Source organism: Lolium perenne, chromosome 7 (genome assembly GCF_019359855.2).
Source record: "Lolium perenne isolate Kyuss_39 chromosome 7, Kyuss_2.0, whole genome shotgun sequence".
NCBI lineage: Eukaryota > Viridiplantae > Streptophyta > Magnoliopsida > Poales > Poaceae > Lolium > Lolium perenne.
The window spans coordinates 78066138-78086244 of record NC_067250.2 but is presented as its reverse complement, the minus strand read 5'-3'; the positions used below and the strand labels follow the sequence as shown (position 1 = coordinate 78086244).

General features: G+C 47.5%; 1 protein-coding gene and 1 non-coding gene across 2 annotated transcripts; both read right to left on the bottom strand.

The window, feature by feature from the left end:
- Positions 1 to 13501: 13501 nt before the first annotated feature.
- Positions 13502 to 13575, bottom strand: TRNAI-AAU (transfer RNA isoleucine (anticodon AAU)). The gene has a single exon. It is a non-coding gene; the product is annotated as a tRNA-Ile (tRNA).
- Positions 13576 to 13768: 193 nt separating this feature from the next.
- Positions 13769 to 17229, bottom strand: LOC127316955 (BTB/POZ domain-containing protein At1g55760). Its single transcript, XM_051347440.2, has 4 exons — positions 16635 to 17229; positions 15825 to 15982; positions 15344 to 15459; positions 13769 to 14658 (listed from the first exon to the last, which is right to left on the bottom strand). The coding sequence occupies exons 1-4, from the start codon at positions 16751 to 16753 to the stop codon at positions 14056 to 14058; spliced, it is 996 nt and encodes a 331-aa protein (XP_051203400.1). The 5' UTR covers positions 16754 to 17229; the 3' UTR covers positions 13769 to 14055.
- Positions 17230 to 20107: the final 2878 nt, after the last annotated feature.

Sequence of the window (20107 nt, the reverse complement as noted above, 5' to 3'; positions counted from 1 at the left end):
GATGGAGCTACAAAACACGGGACCCCCAGATTTGTCGAGAACTTGGACCATGAACTTCGATGGGTCCAAGAGAGCAGAAGGAGCTGGTGCAGGAGTAGTACTTATATCACCTGAAGGCGACAAATTGAAATACGTCCTTCGGATGACGTTCTCTAACGCATCCAACAATGAAGCTGAATATGAAGCCCTCATACACGGGATGAAGATGGCAAAAGCTTGCGGTGCAACTCGACTAAAAATCTTTGGCGACTCACAATTGGTGGCTCAGCAAGTTATGAACCAATGTGACGCAATCAATGATAGCATGATGGCATACAAGGAGGTGTACAATGAGCTTGAGAAGCTGTTTGATGGGTGTGAGGTAAATCACATCAGTAGATTGAGCAATGATGAAGCCGACGTTCTCGCAAACATCGGATCGCAGTGCCTCCCAATCCCGCCAGGAGTATTTTGGGAAGAAATAGCGGAGAGATCCACGAAGCCAAAAAAGGTGCAGAAAAAAGCAAAGGAAGAAAAAACTTCGGCGCCCCTCAAAGAAACCGCGGAAGATGAAGAGGACCAAGAACTTGTGATGATGGTAGAAGGTCCTTGGATGCAAGCGTATATATCATATATCCTCAGGAAAGAAGTACCCGACGATCCAGTTGAGGCCAGGCGAATTATTCGACGATCCAAAGCTTTCACAGTGATCAAGGGGGAGTTATACAAGCGAAGTATTTCAGGCGTTCTGCAAAGGTGTGTCACACCCCAGGAAGGAAGAATAATTCTGAAGGATGTACACGAAGGAATATGTGGCCACCACGCAAGTAGTCGAGCTATTGCAGCCAAAGTTTTTCGGGCAGGATTCTATTGGTTGACAGCAATCGAGGATGCCAAGGAAATAGTAAGAACCTGCGACGCGTGTCAAAGATTTGCCGCAAAACCTCACTCTCCAGCGGCAGAATTAACACCAATACCATTGTCGTGGCCCTTTGCCCAATGGGGACTTGATATGGTGGGCAAGTTGCACAAAGCTTCGCCCGGAGGGTATGAGTACTTGCTGGTCGCTGTCGACAAATTCACCAAGTGGGTAGAAGCGAAGCCAATAAATTCACCAGATGCAGCATCGGCAATAAAGTTTGTGAAAGGCCTCGTTTTTCGGTTTGGAGTGCCTCATTGCATTGTCACAGATAATGGTTCAAACTTCACATCCAAGGAATTCAAGGAATACTGCGCAGAAGTAGGCATTAAATTACACTTTGCGTCAGTTGGGCACCCGCAAACTAACGGATAAGTCGAGAAAGCCAATGGAATCATCTGCAACGGCCTCAAAAAGCGCCTGCTAGGACCGCTTGAAAAAGCTCGACATACTTGGCCAGAGGAATTGCCAAGTGTTTTGTGGAGTATCCGAACAACACCAAATACGGCGACACAAGAAACTCCGTTTTTTCTCGTCCACGGAGCCGAAGCAGTACTACCAATTGAAATAGAGCATGATTCTCCAAGAGTAACAGAGTATGACGAAGAAACATCACAAAAAGCTCGGGAGGATGATATGGACGTACTCGACGAAGCTCGAGATGAAGTACTTTCACGAGTCACCAAATACCAGCAAGACCTCAAAAACTACCACAGTCGACGATTAAGGCCAAGATCTTTTCAGGTCGGGGATTTGGTCTTGCGGCTAAATCAAAAAAGTACTGAGAAGCTCGAATCACCATGGTTGGGGCCTTACGTTGTCACGGAAGTCATCGACGGAGGCGCATACAGGATCAATGACAAGAAGACAGGGGCTCCCGAGAAAAACCCTTGGAACGTGGGTTCTACGCCTAGAGTTGAAATATAGTCCCCCTCTGTAAAGATACAATGTACTGAAACGCCCGCGAGTTTTCAGACGCACTCTTTTCCTTTTCGGGGCACCGAGTGGGGCCGGAAAGGTTTTTAATGAGGCGGGCTCGCGGTGCTGCAATATAATAAAGATAGTGGAGATATACTTCTTATTCTTCGACACACTCGGGGGCTCAACGCCTTCAAGTCTCAAAATACGTACAATATAGACAAACTAGACTTACCGAAATATTTCGCCTTGGTACACTAACACCTCGCCAAATATAAACATCGGAAGCTAACAATTATAAATATAGTGTACACGTCAAAAATCTTATTGCTTTGGTCCAAGAACCTCGCAACAAAAAATATAGAACTTCGACACTAAGATACTCGAGGGCTTGCAACCCATCAATGAAAAAACAAAGATGTCTTATTACAACAGGAGGGAAAATCTTCGAAACAGTATAAACTCCAGCCAAAGGCTCGGGGGCTCGGTGGTCAAAAATAGAAAAAATACAGAGTTAACAGCTTTACAATATAGACTGTGTTTACAAATACACAAGGATGTATCAATGATGGAAATACAGCAAGAAGCGGAAAAAGTTTTCAAGGGAAACCTAGCACATGGTCTATGGTTATTCGCTCAGCAGAAGGACGAGTACTATGTTCGGCATAGCTTCCCTTCACGAAGAACTCAGAATCCATCCGAAGAAGTTCATCCATCATATCTTCGGCAACAGGAGTGACCAAATCATCAATCTTGCCCATATTTCTCTTTTTCTTTGCCATTTTTGCGAGGCAAGTAGGAACAATTTGATCTATGGGCAATTTTGGATGGCAAATCTTTATCATCATCATGGCAAATCTAGCGCCAGCAGAGAGTTGAGCCCGCACAAAGCCATGGATTCGAGGAGCATCTCGAAATTTTTCCATTAAAGCTGGAAGGGTCTCTGGCATCTTGTTCCAAGGGAACATGGTCCCATAAACTAAGAATAAAGTCTTCGTACAGAAGTCAAGGAAGTCACGGACCTGAGCAGCGCGATCTTGAAATCTAACGATTTGGCGAGTACGCTCAGGAGTAACCCAAAAGTTGGATCCATATTGCGCAGCTAGTCTCAGCAAAACAGCAGTTCGAGCTTCAACACGTTGGTTTTCGGCAGCAGTATCCAGAAACGAGCCTGGCACAGCAAACAAAATATCAAGGAACGAGTAAAAAAGAACAACACCCAACACGGTCATGAGCAGGAAACATACCTGTCATGTCCAAACTGGCGTCAGTCATTAGCTGAAGCATATAATTCTCGCGAGAAGAAGTTTCAGCAGCCTCAGCAATAGCAGCATCCTTTGCAGCGATGGGCTCTTTTGCCTGTTGAAGAGCAATTTTCTCTCCTTCAGATGCTTTCCGAGATTGTTCCATCATTGCCAGAGTCTGTTTCTTCATGGATTGAAGCTGTTGTCGAAGTTCTTGCAAATCTTCCGACAAATGTTTGCTTGAAGAACCTTCGAGGGGATTATCATCGACTAGTATTTTCTTCGAGAAGGAAGAAGCAGGTGAAGCATCGGCAGAGCAAGGGTTGGTCGAATAGTTATCAAATATTAACTGGAAAAGAAAGTCCCAGTATCAATGATAGTGCCAAGAGAAATTTCATTGATTTCTGGAAAGTTTACACGGACATTACAAAGGAAGTTCTCGAAGGGGACTAACAGGATAATCGTCGCCAAAGCTAAAATGGCGACAACAGCAAAAGAAATAAAGAAAGCAAAGGACAGAAAAAGAAAAGGCATTCAACTAGACCTCCGGCCTTGATGAGCTAGGAGTCGCAGATGGCTTGATCCCGAGATAGGCCAAGATTTTCTTCGTGTTGGGCTTGGCAGCCTTGATCAACGACCGCCATTTTGCTTGATCTATCTGTTCGGTGTCGCCAACCTTCATCCAGTCAACAGTTTGTTGGCTGTCAGCGACCAAGGCAATAGTGTTCTCGACAGCAACCTTCATGTTCTCTTGGCGCATCTTCAGTCCAAGATCCTCCGGTGGATTGAAGTCCTTGGCAAGGGCAAGGAAGGTCTTAGGCTCCTCTTTCTTCGGGAAGAAGTAGGGGAACAACTTCGACAATCCTGCGTCAGCATTCACCACGCCTTCGCAAATTTCTTGGCCATGAAACTCCAGATAAGAAAGTGCGTCAAGCAGAGGATCATTGGTGGGATTCTCAAGATCAAACTCTTGGCTTGTTTGACCTGCCATAGAAAATATATGTTAGTCAACAGCAAGTAAAAACAAAAGGAGGCAAGTCCTAAGAAAAATAGAAAGGATCAACAAAGTTACCGAGGAAGCGTCGACTTTGCGTGCTCAAGCGCTTGAGGATTCCCTTTTCACGAGTAGCCTGAGCGGCCTTGTGCTCGTTTAAAGCAGTTTCGACATCCTCAAGTCTCTTCTGCAGTTCTTCGACACTAGCAGCTTTTGCCTTGGCCTCATTAGCCTCTGCTTTGGCTTGGCTAGCATCAAGTTCGGCTTTCTTGCGAGCCGTTTCACTTTGCTCCAGTTTCTGAGCAAGAGTGTCGGCAAGCTTGTTGGCCTCTGCAAGTTTCTCTGACAAAATAAAAAAGAACAGTCAAGATTGCGACAAGAATAGGAGCAAGAAGTTAGAAATAGTGGCAGCAAAAAAGTTGTTACCTTCAGTCCTGCTGGCATATTCACGGTACCCAATAAATTGGGATCCGATGCGAACAAGCTCTTTGATCATGGGCTGTCAAAGAAAAACGAAGGTATAAAAACATCGGTATAAGAAAAATGTGAAGGCATAAAGAAGCAAACAGAGGAAACACACATATTGGCAAGAAAATTAAAAACTTACATCATCCAAGAGCGGAGTAGAAGAGCTACCCAATTGAGGAGCAGGCTCAACGATCGTTTCAACCCTTGTCCTTTTTGGTGAAGGAGCAAGGGGGCTTGAAGGAGGAGTGGTGGTGACGACGTTTTGTTGAGGAGGCGATGATTCTTCTCCCTCAACTGGCGTCTCCGAGACAAGTAAAGTATGTGACGTGCTCGTCCGAGGAGCCACGTCACGAGTTGGTACTTCTTCCTCATCATCACTGTGATTAAAGATCGACAGCATAAAAAGCAAGATGAGACAAAAAAATTCGAGTACAGAAATAAGGGGAAATCAAGGTGACTTACGAGCTGACGAGGGAGGCGAGATATGGATCATAAGTTGCCTTCTGGCGTGAAGGATCAACTTCTTCGGCTTTGGAGGTGCCGGAATCTTCGACATCATTCCTCTTCCTTTTGTTCCTTGGAGAAACAGCAGGAGGAGGAGATTGCGCTGATGCAGTACCTTCGGAAGCACCGTCTTTTTCAGAAGAAGCCGCAGATTTTAGAGAATCCACGGGTTCATTCACAAAAGAGGGAGCCTCTTGGTTGTCATCAGGGACAATGGCCCTTTCTTCGACTTCTCCACCTTCAGGAAGAGGAGGAAGCGAGACAAGGACTGGATGGTTCTGCACAACATAAAAATAAAATAGGGGAAGATGTCAAAAAAGGAGTTGCAATAAAAATAGCAAAGCAATAACCAGACAGTCGACAAAGGTTACCTTGGGGAGTGGATTGGCGGCGCTGAATGGTTTTACACGACAAGAAGAAGGGACAGGATCTTTTTTGCTGAGAGACGAGATTTTTCGGACAAGCTTTTCCAAGTCTTTGACCTCCAAATCCACCGACAGCCGATCTTCATCCTTCTCGCCAGCATATTTCCAGAGAGGATACTTGCGAGCTTGAAGTGGCTGCACTCTAGTCCTAAGAAAGTATGCAGTGATTTGGATACCGGATAATTCTTTGCCGCGAGTATTTTATAACTCGTGGATTCGAGCCATCAAGGCTTCTGTCGACGCTTTTTCTTCATCGGTAGCCTCTGCGTCCCAGGAGTGGCGGCGAAAGATTTTCTCGGCACCATCAAAAGGAGGGATGTTGTCCTCAGCACATCCGTGGTTTTCCTCCTGAATGTACAACCACTTCTTGCGCCATCCTTGAACTGAGTCAGGGAGTTTAACATCGAAGTAGTCGACAGTGGACCGAACAGAAATTACAACGCCGCCTATATTATAGGCGACATTGGGAGAGCCATTACGGCGACAGAAGAAAATGCGCTTCCATAGCGCCCAGTTAGGCTGGACGCCAAGGAAGGCCTCGCAAAGAGTGATGAAAATGGAGATGTGAAGAATGGAGTTTGGCGTGAGGTGGTGGAGTTGCAGACCGTAGATAAAAAGCAGCCCACGGAGAAAAGGATGAATGGGGGCGGACAGACCGCGGATGAGGTGATCGACAAAACTTACCCGGTACCCCATTGGAGGGGTTGGGTAGCTCTCCTCACTAGGGAAGCATAATGCCTTGGGTTTCTTGCTGATCCCCAGCTTCTTCAGCATGTTGATGTCTTGAGTGGAGATTTTCGATCTTTCCCACTCCGCCGCCCCAAGATCAACGGCGGCCATGGAGGACTCCGGCGTGCTGTGCCTTGTCAATCGACGAGGTGGCATCAACAATGGTGCAGGGTTTGCAGCCTGGAGGCGAGGAGCTTAGGTGGTTGTGGATCGCAGGAAGAAATTTGCAGATGAGATCAGGAGGACGGTGCGAGCGGAAGTGCTCAAGGAGGAAGAAGACGATCTTATATAGGGGTGCGGTGAAACGACGAGCCGTTGGATAAGGAAAATGTGTGGCAGATGATACCCACGTTGCAACAAGGGTAAAAAAGTAATTCAGCGTTGGGGAAGTTACGGTGCGTGCGCCAGAAAAAGCGGAGGACGTGTATCCCCCACTTGCACGACGTGTCAAGATAGTAGATCAATTGGGCCCGCATGGCAGCGAGAAAAGACTTGTCGCAAATTTCTGACTAGCAATCGTGGCTATCGTCAGCAATAACGTCACCTTGGCAGAAGAAAAAATTCGACTGAACAACTTCATAAAAGGCGACACGGAAAAATAATGCTGAGCCTTTGATCAAATACAAGTTTTTGATCAAATGCTCGGGGGCTACTTTGGAAAAAAGGAAAAGATCCAGAATGACAAGATAGAAATGGCGTGAGCCTATGACCAAATACAAATATTTGTTCATAGCCTCGGGGGCTACTCCCATCGGGAGCGCTGTTCGCGCACCCGAGAAATTATAAAACTTCGGGAGATAAAAGAAGATATAGCGGCATAAGGCGTGGAGCCTATACCTAAGTATAAGTCCTTGGCTGTAGCCTCGGGGGCTACTCCCATCGGGAACGCTGCTCGCGTGCCCGATGAAATTATAAAAAAGAAAGAAAGAAAGAGAAAAAGAAAGATAGAAGAGTAAAAAAGTATATTTCGAGTTATAATTAACTCTACATATACTCCCATCGGGAGGGCAATATAAGTCATTTTTGACTCGATAAAATGTGCCATTCCAACAACCGAAAAAGCACTCGACAATATATTCTCAGAATGCCGAAGTTGCGATCAATTTCTGAATGCCGCAAATTTGCGAAGGTAAGACCCCAGATCCATTCCGCTGGGCGTGGCATCGCCGAAGACTGCGCTCTGCTACTTTTATCCGTATCAACAGATACGAAGAAAAATCCTAACGGACGCGTTAGGTACCTGATAAATTTTACTGGGACTCGACAGAATGGTAAGACCTTAAGCGGCACCTGTCGAAGTTTACACCAGTATCCCGAGGTCATGTCCAGGGACATGATCTTGAAGTAGGTTTTTGCGGATTGCCACTAGAGCAGTTAACTAGTACCTGATCCGTCAGATGAACTAGCCCCAACTACCATTATCCCTGTACAATATAGAAGTTTATGAGAGGAAATATAGAAAAAAGTTGAAGCTGTCGAATAAAAATAAACAGTGGAGATTTTCCTTAACTCTGCAATTCAAGCAAAATCTCGGGGGCTACTGACATAGGCATCCCAAATGGGCCTGCCGAAGATAGTACCCGGGGTTTACTGAAGGCCCACTACCCGAAGAATAAGAAGATTCGGAAGCCCAAGATATTATTAAGAAAAGCTAGAGTTGTAATAGAAAGTCTTATTTGTAATCTTGCGGGATGAGTTAGAAACCTTCCCGGACTTTGTAACTTGTACAGCACGAATCCCTCGGCTCTACCTCCTATATAAGGGGGAGTCGAGGGACGCAGAGAGGATCGAATCATTGTTTTACAAACCCTAGTTTTCATAATCGTCGAGTACTTTTCGGCTGAAACCTTCGAGATCTACTTGCCCTCTACTTCCAACTAAACCCTAGCCTACAATCCATAGGCATTGACAAGTTAATACCTTGTCACCCACCACCAGCCACCTCCGGCGTGCCGCGGTGAGGAGTCGGCGGGAGGCAGGGGACCGGAGCGCAGATCAAGGTCTGGCCGCTGCCGCCCAACACCATCCACGTCCGATCCGGTCGCAACGTTGAGGAGGGATCCGGTCGCCATCCCAGCGCGGCAATGAGGAAGCTAGATGGGTTTTCTTGGCCGCCTCTTGATCCCCTCCTGCAATCCCAGTCTCATACGTATCGTTCGTTTTTGCGTGGCAAGGTTAACAAAAAGTATATTATTCTCTCTATCTATAAAAACATGTTGAAGATTTGTCTAAATTTAGATGTATCTATACACTAAAAAATGTCTAGATACATTTTAATTTAAACGAATTTACGACATACTTTTATGGACAGAGTAGTACTAAAGTGTGCGGTGGAGTACGAAGTACTTCCTCCGCCTCACAAAATTTGTCACAAATTTTTGAAAATTTATATGTATCAAGATGCGATTTAATAGTTAGATATATTTAAATTTAAATAAAACTCAGATATTTTTTATAGGACGGACTGATGGAGGGAGTACTTTAGATTATATATCGAAACAGGTGGCGCCGTCACAACAAATTTGTGTGGGTATCTGGCCAGTTCGTGAGAAAGGGGAGTTCGTGTCCCCTGGAGTGAAAATCTAGGCGCGGGCCGACGCCTGGCTTCGGCGCAGGGCGGCGCGGGGCTCCCGCTGCTGCTTCTTGGCCGGCCACGCTCAAGCGAGCGATGGCGCAGTTGTGGCTGGCCGCGCTCAAGCGAGCGTCGGGGCGGTTCCTCGTGCTCAAACGAGCGGATGGCCTCTGTGCGGACGCCGAGGGTCACGACCTCGGGTTGCGGCGGTCGCGACCGGCGATTGTTGAGGGCGCCGGCCTGGCTCGGTTCTGCGCGCGCTGGCGGCCTGAGAGGTCCGTGGTGCGGAGGAGGCAGGGGGGTCGCTGCGGGCAGGGCCGATCTGGGCTTCTACGGGCCCATGGCGCGGTTCCTCGACGGCGTGGCGGCTAGTGACCGAATCCTCGACGGCTCCCGTCCTGATCTAGTGCTCCGGCAGCTGTTGGCTGCGGAGTGAGATGCTGCTTCTGGCTGCTGCGTCGGGTGTGGGCGTCGGGTGGTCGGCGGCAAGATCCCATGCTCTGTTGGTTGCGTTCCTTCTACCCGAGCTTCAAGCGGGGCTCGATGGCGGAGATGGCATGCCAGGCGAAAGCTTTGCATCTATTTTGGGTAGGTGCCGATGACGGCGGTACCCGTGGGTACCGTTCTCCTTCTTGAAGACGTCTTCGAGAGCTACATCTCTTGTCGTCGCGGGTGTCGGTGGCCTCCGGGTGAAAACCTAAGCTCCCAGGGAGCGGGCGACGGCGACATCTATGTCGCTACCTTCTTGAAGGCGCCGTCTTTGGAGGCCTCGACACTTGTGGTGTGGCAGGTTTGCGTCAACTAGGCATGGTTGCCTTGCAGCCGAAGTTCGTGGACGCCGGGGCAGCGGCTCCGGACGGTGGATGGTGCGTCGAGGTGGCGGCCTCGAGCTACAGGCATATGGGGTGTGGTTGTGGTCTAGCAAGGCAAGGGTGGCGTGCTTGTGCTACGTGGGTAGCGAGTCTGTCGGCCCGGTCGACGCGATCAGGAGGTCGGTCTGGCTGGCACGTCGGGGCGGCGGCCCCGGACCTTTTGGCGCGATGTTCGTGGTCTGCAGATGGACGTCTTGTGTAGTTTGGGCTACGAGGCATCTACTCCGTGCGGCGTTGCGGCTCATGACTGAGCAGGGGAAGCTGGAGCGGCGGCTCCAGGCACAGATGTGTTTGTTTTGTGCAATAGTGGCTTTGTGGCGTGTGGACGACGAGGCTATGTTGTTTGTGCGGTTTTTGGCCCTTTTTTCCTCAAAAACAGGGTCGATCTGTACGGTTTTTGGACCCGGTTTTCCTTATAAACTGGGTCATTCGGTCGTCTTGACCTTTTCCCCTATTGCGATGAATATAGAAGTTCTCCTGTTGTTATTCAAAAGAAAAATCTAGGCTCGGAAAAAACCGAAGAGTTGCTAGCCGGACCACGCAAATGTATCTTTGCCACCGTGAGATCGGTCAATCATGGGCGTGATGTGGACGAGAGCGACGTCGCGCGGCACGGACGGAGGATAGAGCGCACCAGTGGTCTGGCCGGGGCAGGTGCACCGGCCGTGAACTAGGCGGCGGCGTACCTGCATGCACTTTGCATTATTATTTTTCACCCCTTTCAAGGCTATGCATACACTTGCACAGATTGTTAAATACTACTCCAATATCTTAGGATTAAACTTCTAGCCGACATGTTAGGACATCCATTTGCGATCATGTCGGTCGAAAAATACGTCTGGAATCAGACCCAGCTGCCCGATAAATACTGATTGGACTGTCCACGGAGATGCAAATGTGGCTTAAATACACGTTTTCGTCTACTCGAATGCTGCCGGTCACCCGCGCGTCCACGTTGGTCGAATCAGGACCCGCCGGTTAGTGACATATGTAAACAAAATGTTTTTCATTCCTATTGATTGACCGAACCAGAGTTAACCTACAACTACGATGGCCGTACCCACTGGCCGTCATGTGGCCTACTACGGCCAGGTTTACTCGTAGTTACGATGCCTACTACCAGCCGCCGGCATGACCTAAGGGACCGGTGCTGTCGTCGGAGCATGCGGGCTGGGCCAGCCACGCGCCGCTCCCTACGGAGGCGGTTATGCTCCCGAAAGGAGGCAACATCTTCCCGCCGCCAGCGTTCGACAACCTCCGCAAGAGAGGAGTCCCAGTTGGCTCGCTGCGTAGCCGCCTCGTCCGCTGCGATGGGCGCCATGTCCTCGCAGTAGCGGGCCCTGTCCCTCGCCGCTGCCGCTTCATCCCTCGCCGTGATGGCAACATGCAACTCGCGGTTGTCCCGGTTGATCCACGGGTTGTCTGGCACTGCCCACGCCACCGCCACCAGGTCCGAGCACACGAAAGCCTGCCTCATGGCCATTGCATCGCCACGAGCTTGGGCTTCCCCCGCAAGAACATGATGGCGATCAATGTCCTCAAAGAGGCTCTCGAACGATGCAAGCAACGCCCCTTGCTCGACGCGCACAAACGCGCCCTCTTCATCGCCATAGAGGGGGAAGTCGATGGCGTGCCCATCCTCGCCGTCCATGTCATCGATGACAGCGGCCCCTCGAGCTCCACCACCAGGCGCACCCTAGCCACCGCGCTCGCCGCCGCGAGCTCCGCCCTGGCCTCCGTAAGTTGCACCTGGAGGTCGGCCATGGTCGCCGCCTGCGCCGCTGACTCCTCCGCCTTGGCCTCCACCACCGCCGCTTCCATCGCCGCCTCCTCTGCAAAGGCCTTCGCCTCCGTCTCCGCCACCAGCTGCTTGGCCACGTACGCGGCCATCTGCTCCTCGTCGAACGCCTCCATCGTGTGGAGAGAGGCGAGCTTAGGATCATCGGGGAAGATGCCACGGCCCATGAGAACAATGCGAGCCTAGGTGCGGTCATGCTCGGTCATGGATGATTTCTACGGTTGGGTCGGGGTGTGCCCTCATCAACCTCCGGCCTGCACCATATATAACCACGGTGGGGCGGGAAACACCGACCGCGCGCAAGCCATTTCCCGCGCGTGCGAAGCAGTGGAGGAACGCGCCAATGTATTGTTGGTGCGCGGGGAGCACCGCTTTTGCGCGCGAACCGGTAATCGCAGGCGGCAGGTCTCGATGGGACGTTTACAACAATTACCGAACTTGACGAGCCAAAAATAAATGCGTCGACCCTCCGGGGATGTCCCCGACACAAATAGTCTTTTTTCGAGAGTACGCCAAAGGCGCCATATCCTTATAGAAGGCAGAGGTTTGCATACAAGAACGACACCACTCGCTACAAGCAACGAGGGTAACCCCACACAACACCGGCTATAGACCAAACAACCACAACACAAAGCACCTGTCCTAAGCAAAGAACCAAGCCACGTCTCGACCGACGCCAGGCACCTCCGTAGAAGAACAGCTCCGGAAAGGCCTTCCTTATCGACGCACCATCCGAAGGAGATCAATAGCGGGACTTGGCCCGACACAAACAGTCACCGTGGCCCTATAAGCCTCTTGTTAAACTAGCTTGTTGATTAATAGATGATCATGATTTCCTGATCATGAACATTGAATGTTATTAATAACAAGATCATATCATTAGGTGAATGATGTGATGGACATACACCCATATTAAGCATAGCATATTATCAAGTCAATTAGTTCGTTTTGCTACAAGCTTTAAGATACATATAGTAACCTAATCCTTCGACCGGAATTGTGGAGCTCCTTTGTACCAACCTAGTCGACACTTGGCAAGATGCCGCACACCTGTGCCTGCCTAGCGTCGGTCTGTTGGGCCACGGCCTAACATGACATGTAGTATCTTTTTTATTTTTTCTTTTCTTTCTTTTTTTAAAATCTTATTACTTTTAAGTGAACATATTTTTCTAATATGAAAATTTGCATTGTTTAAGTCTGAAAAAATTTCAAAATAAATTTTATTTTTAAAATTTGAAGATTAAAAAATGAATATTTTAAAATTTGAATAATTTTTGAATTTGAACATTTTTTGAATTTGAACAATTTTTAAGTCTGAACAATTTCCAAATTTAAACAATTTTAAGTTTAAACATTTAAATAATTTTCAAATTACAACATTTTTAAATCTAAATATTTTAAATTTGAACAATTTTTAAATGTGAAATGATTTCAAATTATGAAAAGGGAAAAGGAAACAAAAAAGAAAACAGATAGAAAAAACAAACAAACAAAAATGAAAGAAAAAGAATAAACAGAAAATGGAAACAAAAGGAAAAAACAGAAATGGGTCGGGCCTATTCCCGACCAGGATGTGTGGTGCTTGGTAGGATTCACCAGAATTGTGTGCCCGAATTTCAAATAGCCAATTCTAGACCCAATTCAGTGCACCCAAACATATTGTGAAACTAAAATTGTTTCAAATTGGATAATGAGATTTTCTTTTATTTTCTTATTATCCAAGATAAATATACCCTCGGTGTCAAGGGAAGTTTTGAACCTCAGCATCCCTGATATATATATATGGTGCTCAATTTTGCTTGCAGTTGAACTTGCAAAAGAATAGATAGTAAACGAGGCTGGGTTGACTTGTTTCCGTTTTATGCTTGAGCGAATGAATGAAACAAGAATGCATCCTGCACTCAGTGCACTGAGAAGTAAATGAATGAACCAAGTCTGCGTAGTCTTCGTTTTGTGCTTGAGCAAATGAATGAAACAAGTCTGCCTCCTATGGTCCTAAAATAGAAATGGTCGAGCCTTCTGTCTAGAAGGACGAGAGATTCCACCAAAAAAAAGCTCAAGAAATTTCCAAAAATAATTTGGCCCATGCAGGTCTCGAACCTGCGACCTTCGCGTTATTAGCACGACGCTCTAACCAGCTGAGCTAATAGGCCGTTGGCGTTAAATTCTTCTATACATTTTATATATTGTCATATGTCACATTGCAAATCAACCAAAATGTCCCAGTAAGAATTGTCCCAGTAAATAATGCCACCGACGATGCCATGGTAGTTAGGTTACCAGTATTATGTCAAAGTTTCACGCACTAGTCCGCGTTACTATGAAGTATGAACTGAACAGAACACGAAGAGGGAGGAAGCTCACTTGGCTTCACAAAATTACTGTCATTTTTGCAGACTTACAGTGTACAGGATCACCTAGATATGTTACAGAATGCAGAGTCTAATATACATGAATTGGATATATGACACGAACAAAATCCAATCGGGTATACACATTAAATGTTATTGCCAACTAATAATGGCTTGTACGCAAGCTCTATTTACATGCTGTATCAGCAAGAATCCATCAAACCAATGCACCAATGAAACCACCAGCCAGTCCCCAGATGGATGCCAACATCCTATGCTCAGTCACCGGCCACTCCATGCTGCAAGGACACCTTGAAACACTTCGGCCACCAGATCCCTATCCGCCGTCTGAAGGAACATGTTGAATTCGTCGTGCATCTCGTACACCTTCCTAAAGTCGACGAGGAACCTCAGGCAGCTATCCTTGAGCCTCTGCAGCCGGTACAGATGGCCTGTCTGGAGCCTCTCGATCACGTTGCTCGTGTCGATGTCTTCTAGCAGGCTTTCGAGGCACGCCTCCTTCAGATCACCGATGTCGTATTTGTCAGCGGCTCTAAGGAGGGCCAGCCTGTGGGTGAGGAACTCCTCGTTACGTACATCGCCATAGATGTAGTTGAGGAAGCCCCGGCACGCGTCGAGGGACATGTCAGAGATGTCGACGGTGGCGAGCTCTTTCTCCTTCAGGTCATGTGAGAACATGCTCCTAAACACGGGTGATCGGGCGGCCAGGATCGCGCGGTGGGCCCTTATGCTGCCGTCATCGGCGTTAATTGTGATGTCACATAGGATGCCTTCTTGCAGCATTCTTGAAAGGGATGACAGTGCAGTGTTGTCTGAAGACTGCCTGATTTCGTTTGAGGCCCAAACTGAGGCAGGTTCACCACCCTGGAAAACAGAGTTACAGATCAGTAAGTGGTAATGCTGAAGACACATGAGTTAAAAATTTCCTTACACACACACGTAATATTTTCTTGTGTTGTTCTGTTCTTAGTGTGCAATTCTTCGTTTCACTCAATTCACTGAATTCTTATTTACTCTAGGGTCTTGATGGAAGTATGCTGGTTACAGACAAAAAGTTTGACTTTGCTTTGCAAGACCCCGTTGCATTTCCATCTGGCAGGGGTGTTGTCAGCTGATGATATCATCAGCAGTATCAGAAGTTAGTGTTCATTTATAATCATGTGCAATAATTATCGGAAACACAGTTGTGCTTAACTTCTTATACTGTAAATGTTTTTATCTGGGACGAGCAATGATTAACAGGTGGCACAAGATGCTTGTTTTAGGTTTCTGATATGCTTGCGAGCTTTCTAAACAACATGTATATGTGTTATCATAATCAGGATATTTTCCCCCAATTCCACGACCGAAAGCAACTATAGACACCTCACACAAAAAACAGTAGATGTTTCTACATTGGTGTGCACCTGTCCAGATGTGATGATAACATACTGTGCATCTTTCTAAGATTAGACAGGATTCCAGGTGAGTCAAGAATATCACTTCCACTCCTAATTGTTGTTGTACCGAACATTGACAAAACAGAAGCAGACAGAGAAGCAGTGCTTACAGATGGATCTGCAACTTTCAGGTCTAGAAACTCTATCTCGATAACAAATCTTCCTGTTACACTGCTATCAATCGTCCACACAAATCCGTCGTGTTTCAGATGCTTGTCAAAGATCCCTGCGTTTATGTAAATAAGATGGCGGTGAGATATAAATGACATCTGGACACGCTTTATGCACTCGCTGATATATGTGCAGAACTCAACTTAAAATTTTGAATAATAATAAATCCTAGCATTTCAGACCGGCATGCATGTCTGATCATTTATATTAGTTCAAATTTGTATTACTGCTTGCTGCATGACACTCAGTTTCTACACAAATAAACTTGTACCCATATGAACTAAAAACAATAACTTTTAATGATTCACCAGTTACATATTCAGACGTCGAAATATATCTTCTTGTATGTATCATGAATAGAAGGGGCATTGCAATTATAGGGAGAGGAAGTACAACACCTCTTTAGTAAAACAAAATTACCTGGATGAACTATGATCTTCTGATTTGGAGGGAAGGATATCAGAAGTTTCGCTACAAAGGAAGCTATGGGTGCCGGGGCTGTGTTCTTGGCAGAGTTCGATAACTCAGCAAAGAGCTTAACTGAAGTTTGCTTGTTGTTTCTCTCCACAGATATGTACCTTCATATTGCAGAATCAGAAACTAAAGTTAGCTCAGGAATCAGTAGTGACACAGTGGCAGCCCCTCATAATTCCCCACTGATAGTTGTGTTAAAATGGTAACTTGATTTACAATTATCCTGGTAAACGTACGATTCGATTCAAGATTCTTCTTGGTAATAGTAGATAGGATAGAGGAGTGGGTGAAAGTGAGCGTTGGAGAAAGTGGAAACTTTTGTCTGAAATATCGTTGGTTCGAAGCATCTCTCCTATATACCATAGATATGGCGAAGAAAAGATCTCAACTAGATATTGCTGACGAAAGATGTCTCCAAGTCCAACTTAAACTCAGTTCAGTGCAATCTTGGACATGAAGAATTAAGCGGATGCGTCCAAAATTAACGAACGACTACTAGCACCTCAGCAAACCGCTGCTCTGCTACCAAAAACCAAAACTTTTTTTCAGAATCAAACAGACAAGAAGAAGAAAAAAAATACAGAAACTGCACCAAATCGTTCTTTGATCTCGTAAACCACCACCGAAAATTTTCAGATTAAGCACAACAAGCAGTAAGCCCTCCATCGCAGCAGGCATGACAGAGCAGGCAAGAAACCAAACAGGTAGCAGGCAAGAGATTTGCAGAGAGCGTGGAGGGAGGAGAGGGGCACGGACCAGTTCCAGAGGCCGACGCGGAAGGGGTCGGACTTGCGGTAGGTGTAGCAGGGTAGCGCGTCGACGCGCCATTGCGCGAGCCTCGGCGCCGCCTCCACCCGGGTCCCCGCGCCGCTCATCGGACCCCACGTCGACGCCACCGCCGCCACCACCTCATCGACGCAGCCCAGCAGCCCCAGCGCCTCCTTCCCCAGGCTTCCTCCTCCCTCCCCCGCAACCCCTCCTCCTCATGTACTGCCCGCCAATCCACGAGCACGGCCAAACCCAACCCAATACCAAGAACTCAGCACGACATGGACAGAATAGATCCCTAGCTAGCGACTCACAGTCACAGCGACAAGCAGGAAGTGTGCACGCACGCGCCAAGAATTGCCGGCGGGGTTGCTTGCTGCTCGTCCCGGTTCTTGGGGAGTGGCGCGCGCAACAAGGTGAGGTACTGGCACTGCGGATGGTGGCGGCTACTATATGCTGCTGGTGGCCGACTGGCTCTGAGGAGGGGGGTGACGTTGCTGTTGCGGGGAAGAGAGGAGAGGAGAGGAGAGGATTAATTCGCTACGCAAAAGGGAGACTTTCTTCTACGCGAGTGGGGAAGACGGATGGTGAACGCCCCCAGTTAATTACTACTCAACTGACTGCTCCCTGCTTCCACTCCACTTCCAACCACTGCCGGATTTCCTCCAGTTTTTGCTGACGCTTCATATCTCGGAGCCATTTTTCAGCGACGAATTCATCTCACAGATTGGTCGTGGAGTATCAATTACTTGCCGCTAAGTTGCGGTTAATTGGCGGATCATTAGCCAAGCTGAGATGAACCTGCGGCCGTATCGTTGCGGTCTAGTGTCCCTGTCCACGGGCCCAATGATTTGTCCTCCACAATTCAGCTTTTCCCCTCGTCGCTAGCAGTGATTTTGTCCTTCTACGGCAGCAAAGTGCTTTCTTTTGACTCTGAAATCATTAAAAAACCTTCTAAAAAAATCATAAAGAACCCAGCAAATTGTTGAACCAACCAAATCTTCTCCGCCGGCCCCCATCCCTTCCTAAACTTTCCTCTGTCGGAAGAAAGAATGCTCGCCGAATTCGTAGCGACAAGTGGGGATTAGATTAAACAAGATACGCATCAGGGCGCGTAATTATTGTCGACGAGATAGATACGCATGCACGCAAAGTATCTCGGATCGAATTCTCGCAATATTTTTTGGAGAGGAGGAGAAATTTGGTGTGGAGTGTGGTTTGGAGATCCCGAGTGGACAAGGAAAAGTATCTGCCTGATTCTACGTGGGGCCCGCGCCGGTTGCCTCCTGGATTCTTTCTCTCGCCCGCACAAGCAACCCCTGCAGGGCCCCATGCCTTGGAATCTTTGATTCTCTCTGCCTGCTAATTCAAAAGCCACGAGACTGGAATCAAAACCTGCCTCCATCAGTGGCTTGCGCTCCTCTAATCAAAGCGTTTCTACTGATTGGTTTCACTTCTCTACATATCGTTCCAGTGATTAAACAGCAAATACATTTCTTTTCGTTTGCTCCTACACGCTACTTAGTAGCCAGCATCACTTACGTGCAGCACCTATGGTATGATCAAGAGCAATGTGACATTTTGTCTTATTAATAGCAAACAAGTGATTGGTACGCATAAAACACTCTGACAATGTATTGATGTACTCCGTAGTGTATTTATGTTACAAACCATTCAAGCCCATAACCTAGGAATATTAATAATGGGGTAGTATGCAAGATAGCGTCGTGTACGATTTGACCGGTACTGGTCAAACTGTGTTTTTTGTTTGAAAAGAGGGGCTTTATTTATACTTTATTCAACCAAGATTTGATATATGCATACATAAAAGAACCTCGAAGCCACTACGCAACACCTGTAAACCAGATAATGGATGAAGAACATGTCATTAGAATCTTATGTCTTGAAAAGAAAACACAAGCATTCCTCATCACCTAGGTATCGGGGCATCACCGAGTCACCATATGACAACATGGGAGCACAAATCCTGTCCAACAGACGCTTAGAGAGCACCTCATGCACTCGTTCAATAAGTTGTCGCTGCCCATAACCATCGAGCCACCTTCAGATCAGATATCCACATAGTTGTTCGCCATGGTTGACATGGATGCCGCCACGACGCCAGAGACACAGTGCCCCCGCCCCGCGCGAGTTCATCATGTGGCATATCTATCACCAAGACTCCACTACGCCACGTCACCGAGACTCGTCGTCATTGACACAGTAGCTATATACCACTTCATCTCTTGCCTCATCCATCTAGTAGTTGCTCCAAAAACGATGCCCCATGAGGTAGAGCGACACCAAACACGCCGTCATCCTCCGATCCATGAGACCCAAGATCTGAGGTTTCCCACAGAGTAGCACAGTTGAGTACGTAAAGGATGGCTCGAACCGCGATGCATTCAAGAAGACGCCGCCATCACCTACCCTGACCAGATCCCGAGCTCATTTTTCACCGGTAGTCGATCCTCCCCAACTCGCATTCGGATGGATCGCCGTAGAGTGGCACAGATTGGCTGTGTACGAGCACCCCACCATGTCATCGTAGCCGACGACGGATATGGGTGGGGCCAAGACTAGTAACTGCCGCCTATGCACGCATCAGCCCCCGCACGTGATGGTGACCAGCTGTGAAGGCTACCGCCACCACTCTTGGATCCCTCTGCTGACACTGCTCCATGAGCCCCAAGAAAGTCGCCACTACATTTTTCTATCCCAGCACCTTTGGTGACAGGGCCGCAACTATCGCAACAACGTCAGCCGCAACGGCAACAGGGGAGTGTCGTCAGAGTGGCTCTTGACGGTTAGGGTTAGGACGTGTGGCGTCTCCTCCGGAAAGCCACGCAAGGGGCTATTCCTAAGGTTGGAAAAGTTGCTAGGCGTAAACGAGGCAGTTGGTATTCGTCTAGTGCCTAGGCGATGCTTAAACGCTTTAGGCGCGAGCATAGTTTATAGACTAAATGTGTATATGGGTTATTATTGTGAATATACATTAATTTAGAGCACGTAAATGTGTAAATTTTTGTTAACTACCTTTAAAATAATACTCATATAACTTGTTCATGAATTATTGCATGATTTGTTATTAAGGAAGGAAATGTCTTGATTGCTCTTGGTCTTCTACTTATGTCTTAAACGAGGCGTTTATTCATTGTCTAATGCCTAAGCATGTTTAAGCGTTGTCTAGACGTTGGCTTGTCCAACAGTAGCTGGTCCAATGGTAAGAACTGTGACAAGATCCCTAGTGGCTGAACTACTGCAGCTATCATTTGCTCGGAGCCTAAAATATGTGCATGCTGCTGGGTGGATCCAAAGATACGGGTCAGAAGTTGCAACCAATTTGCCATGGCAGTGACCGGTTCGCCAATTAACCTCGGTTTCTTGTTAATTTTCGCCAATTATTTTGGCGGCTTTGTTCCATCAACCGGATCGACGAAGTTTCATGCCACGCAGTTGCA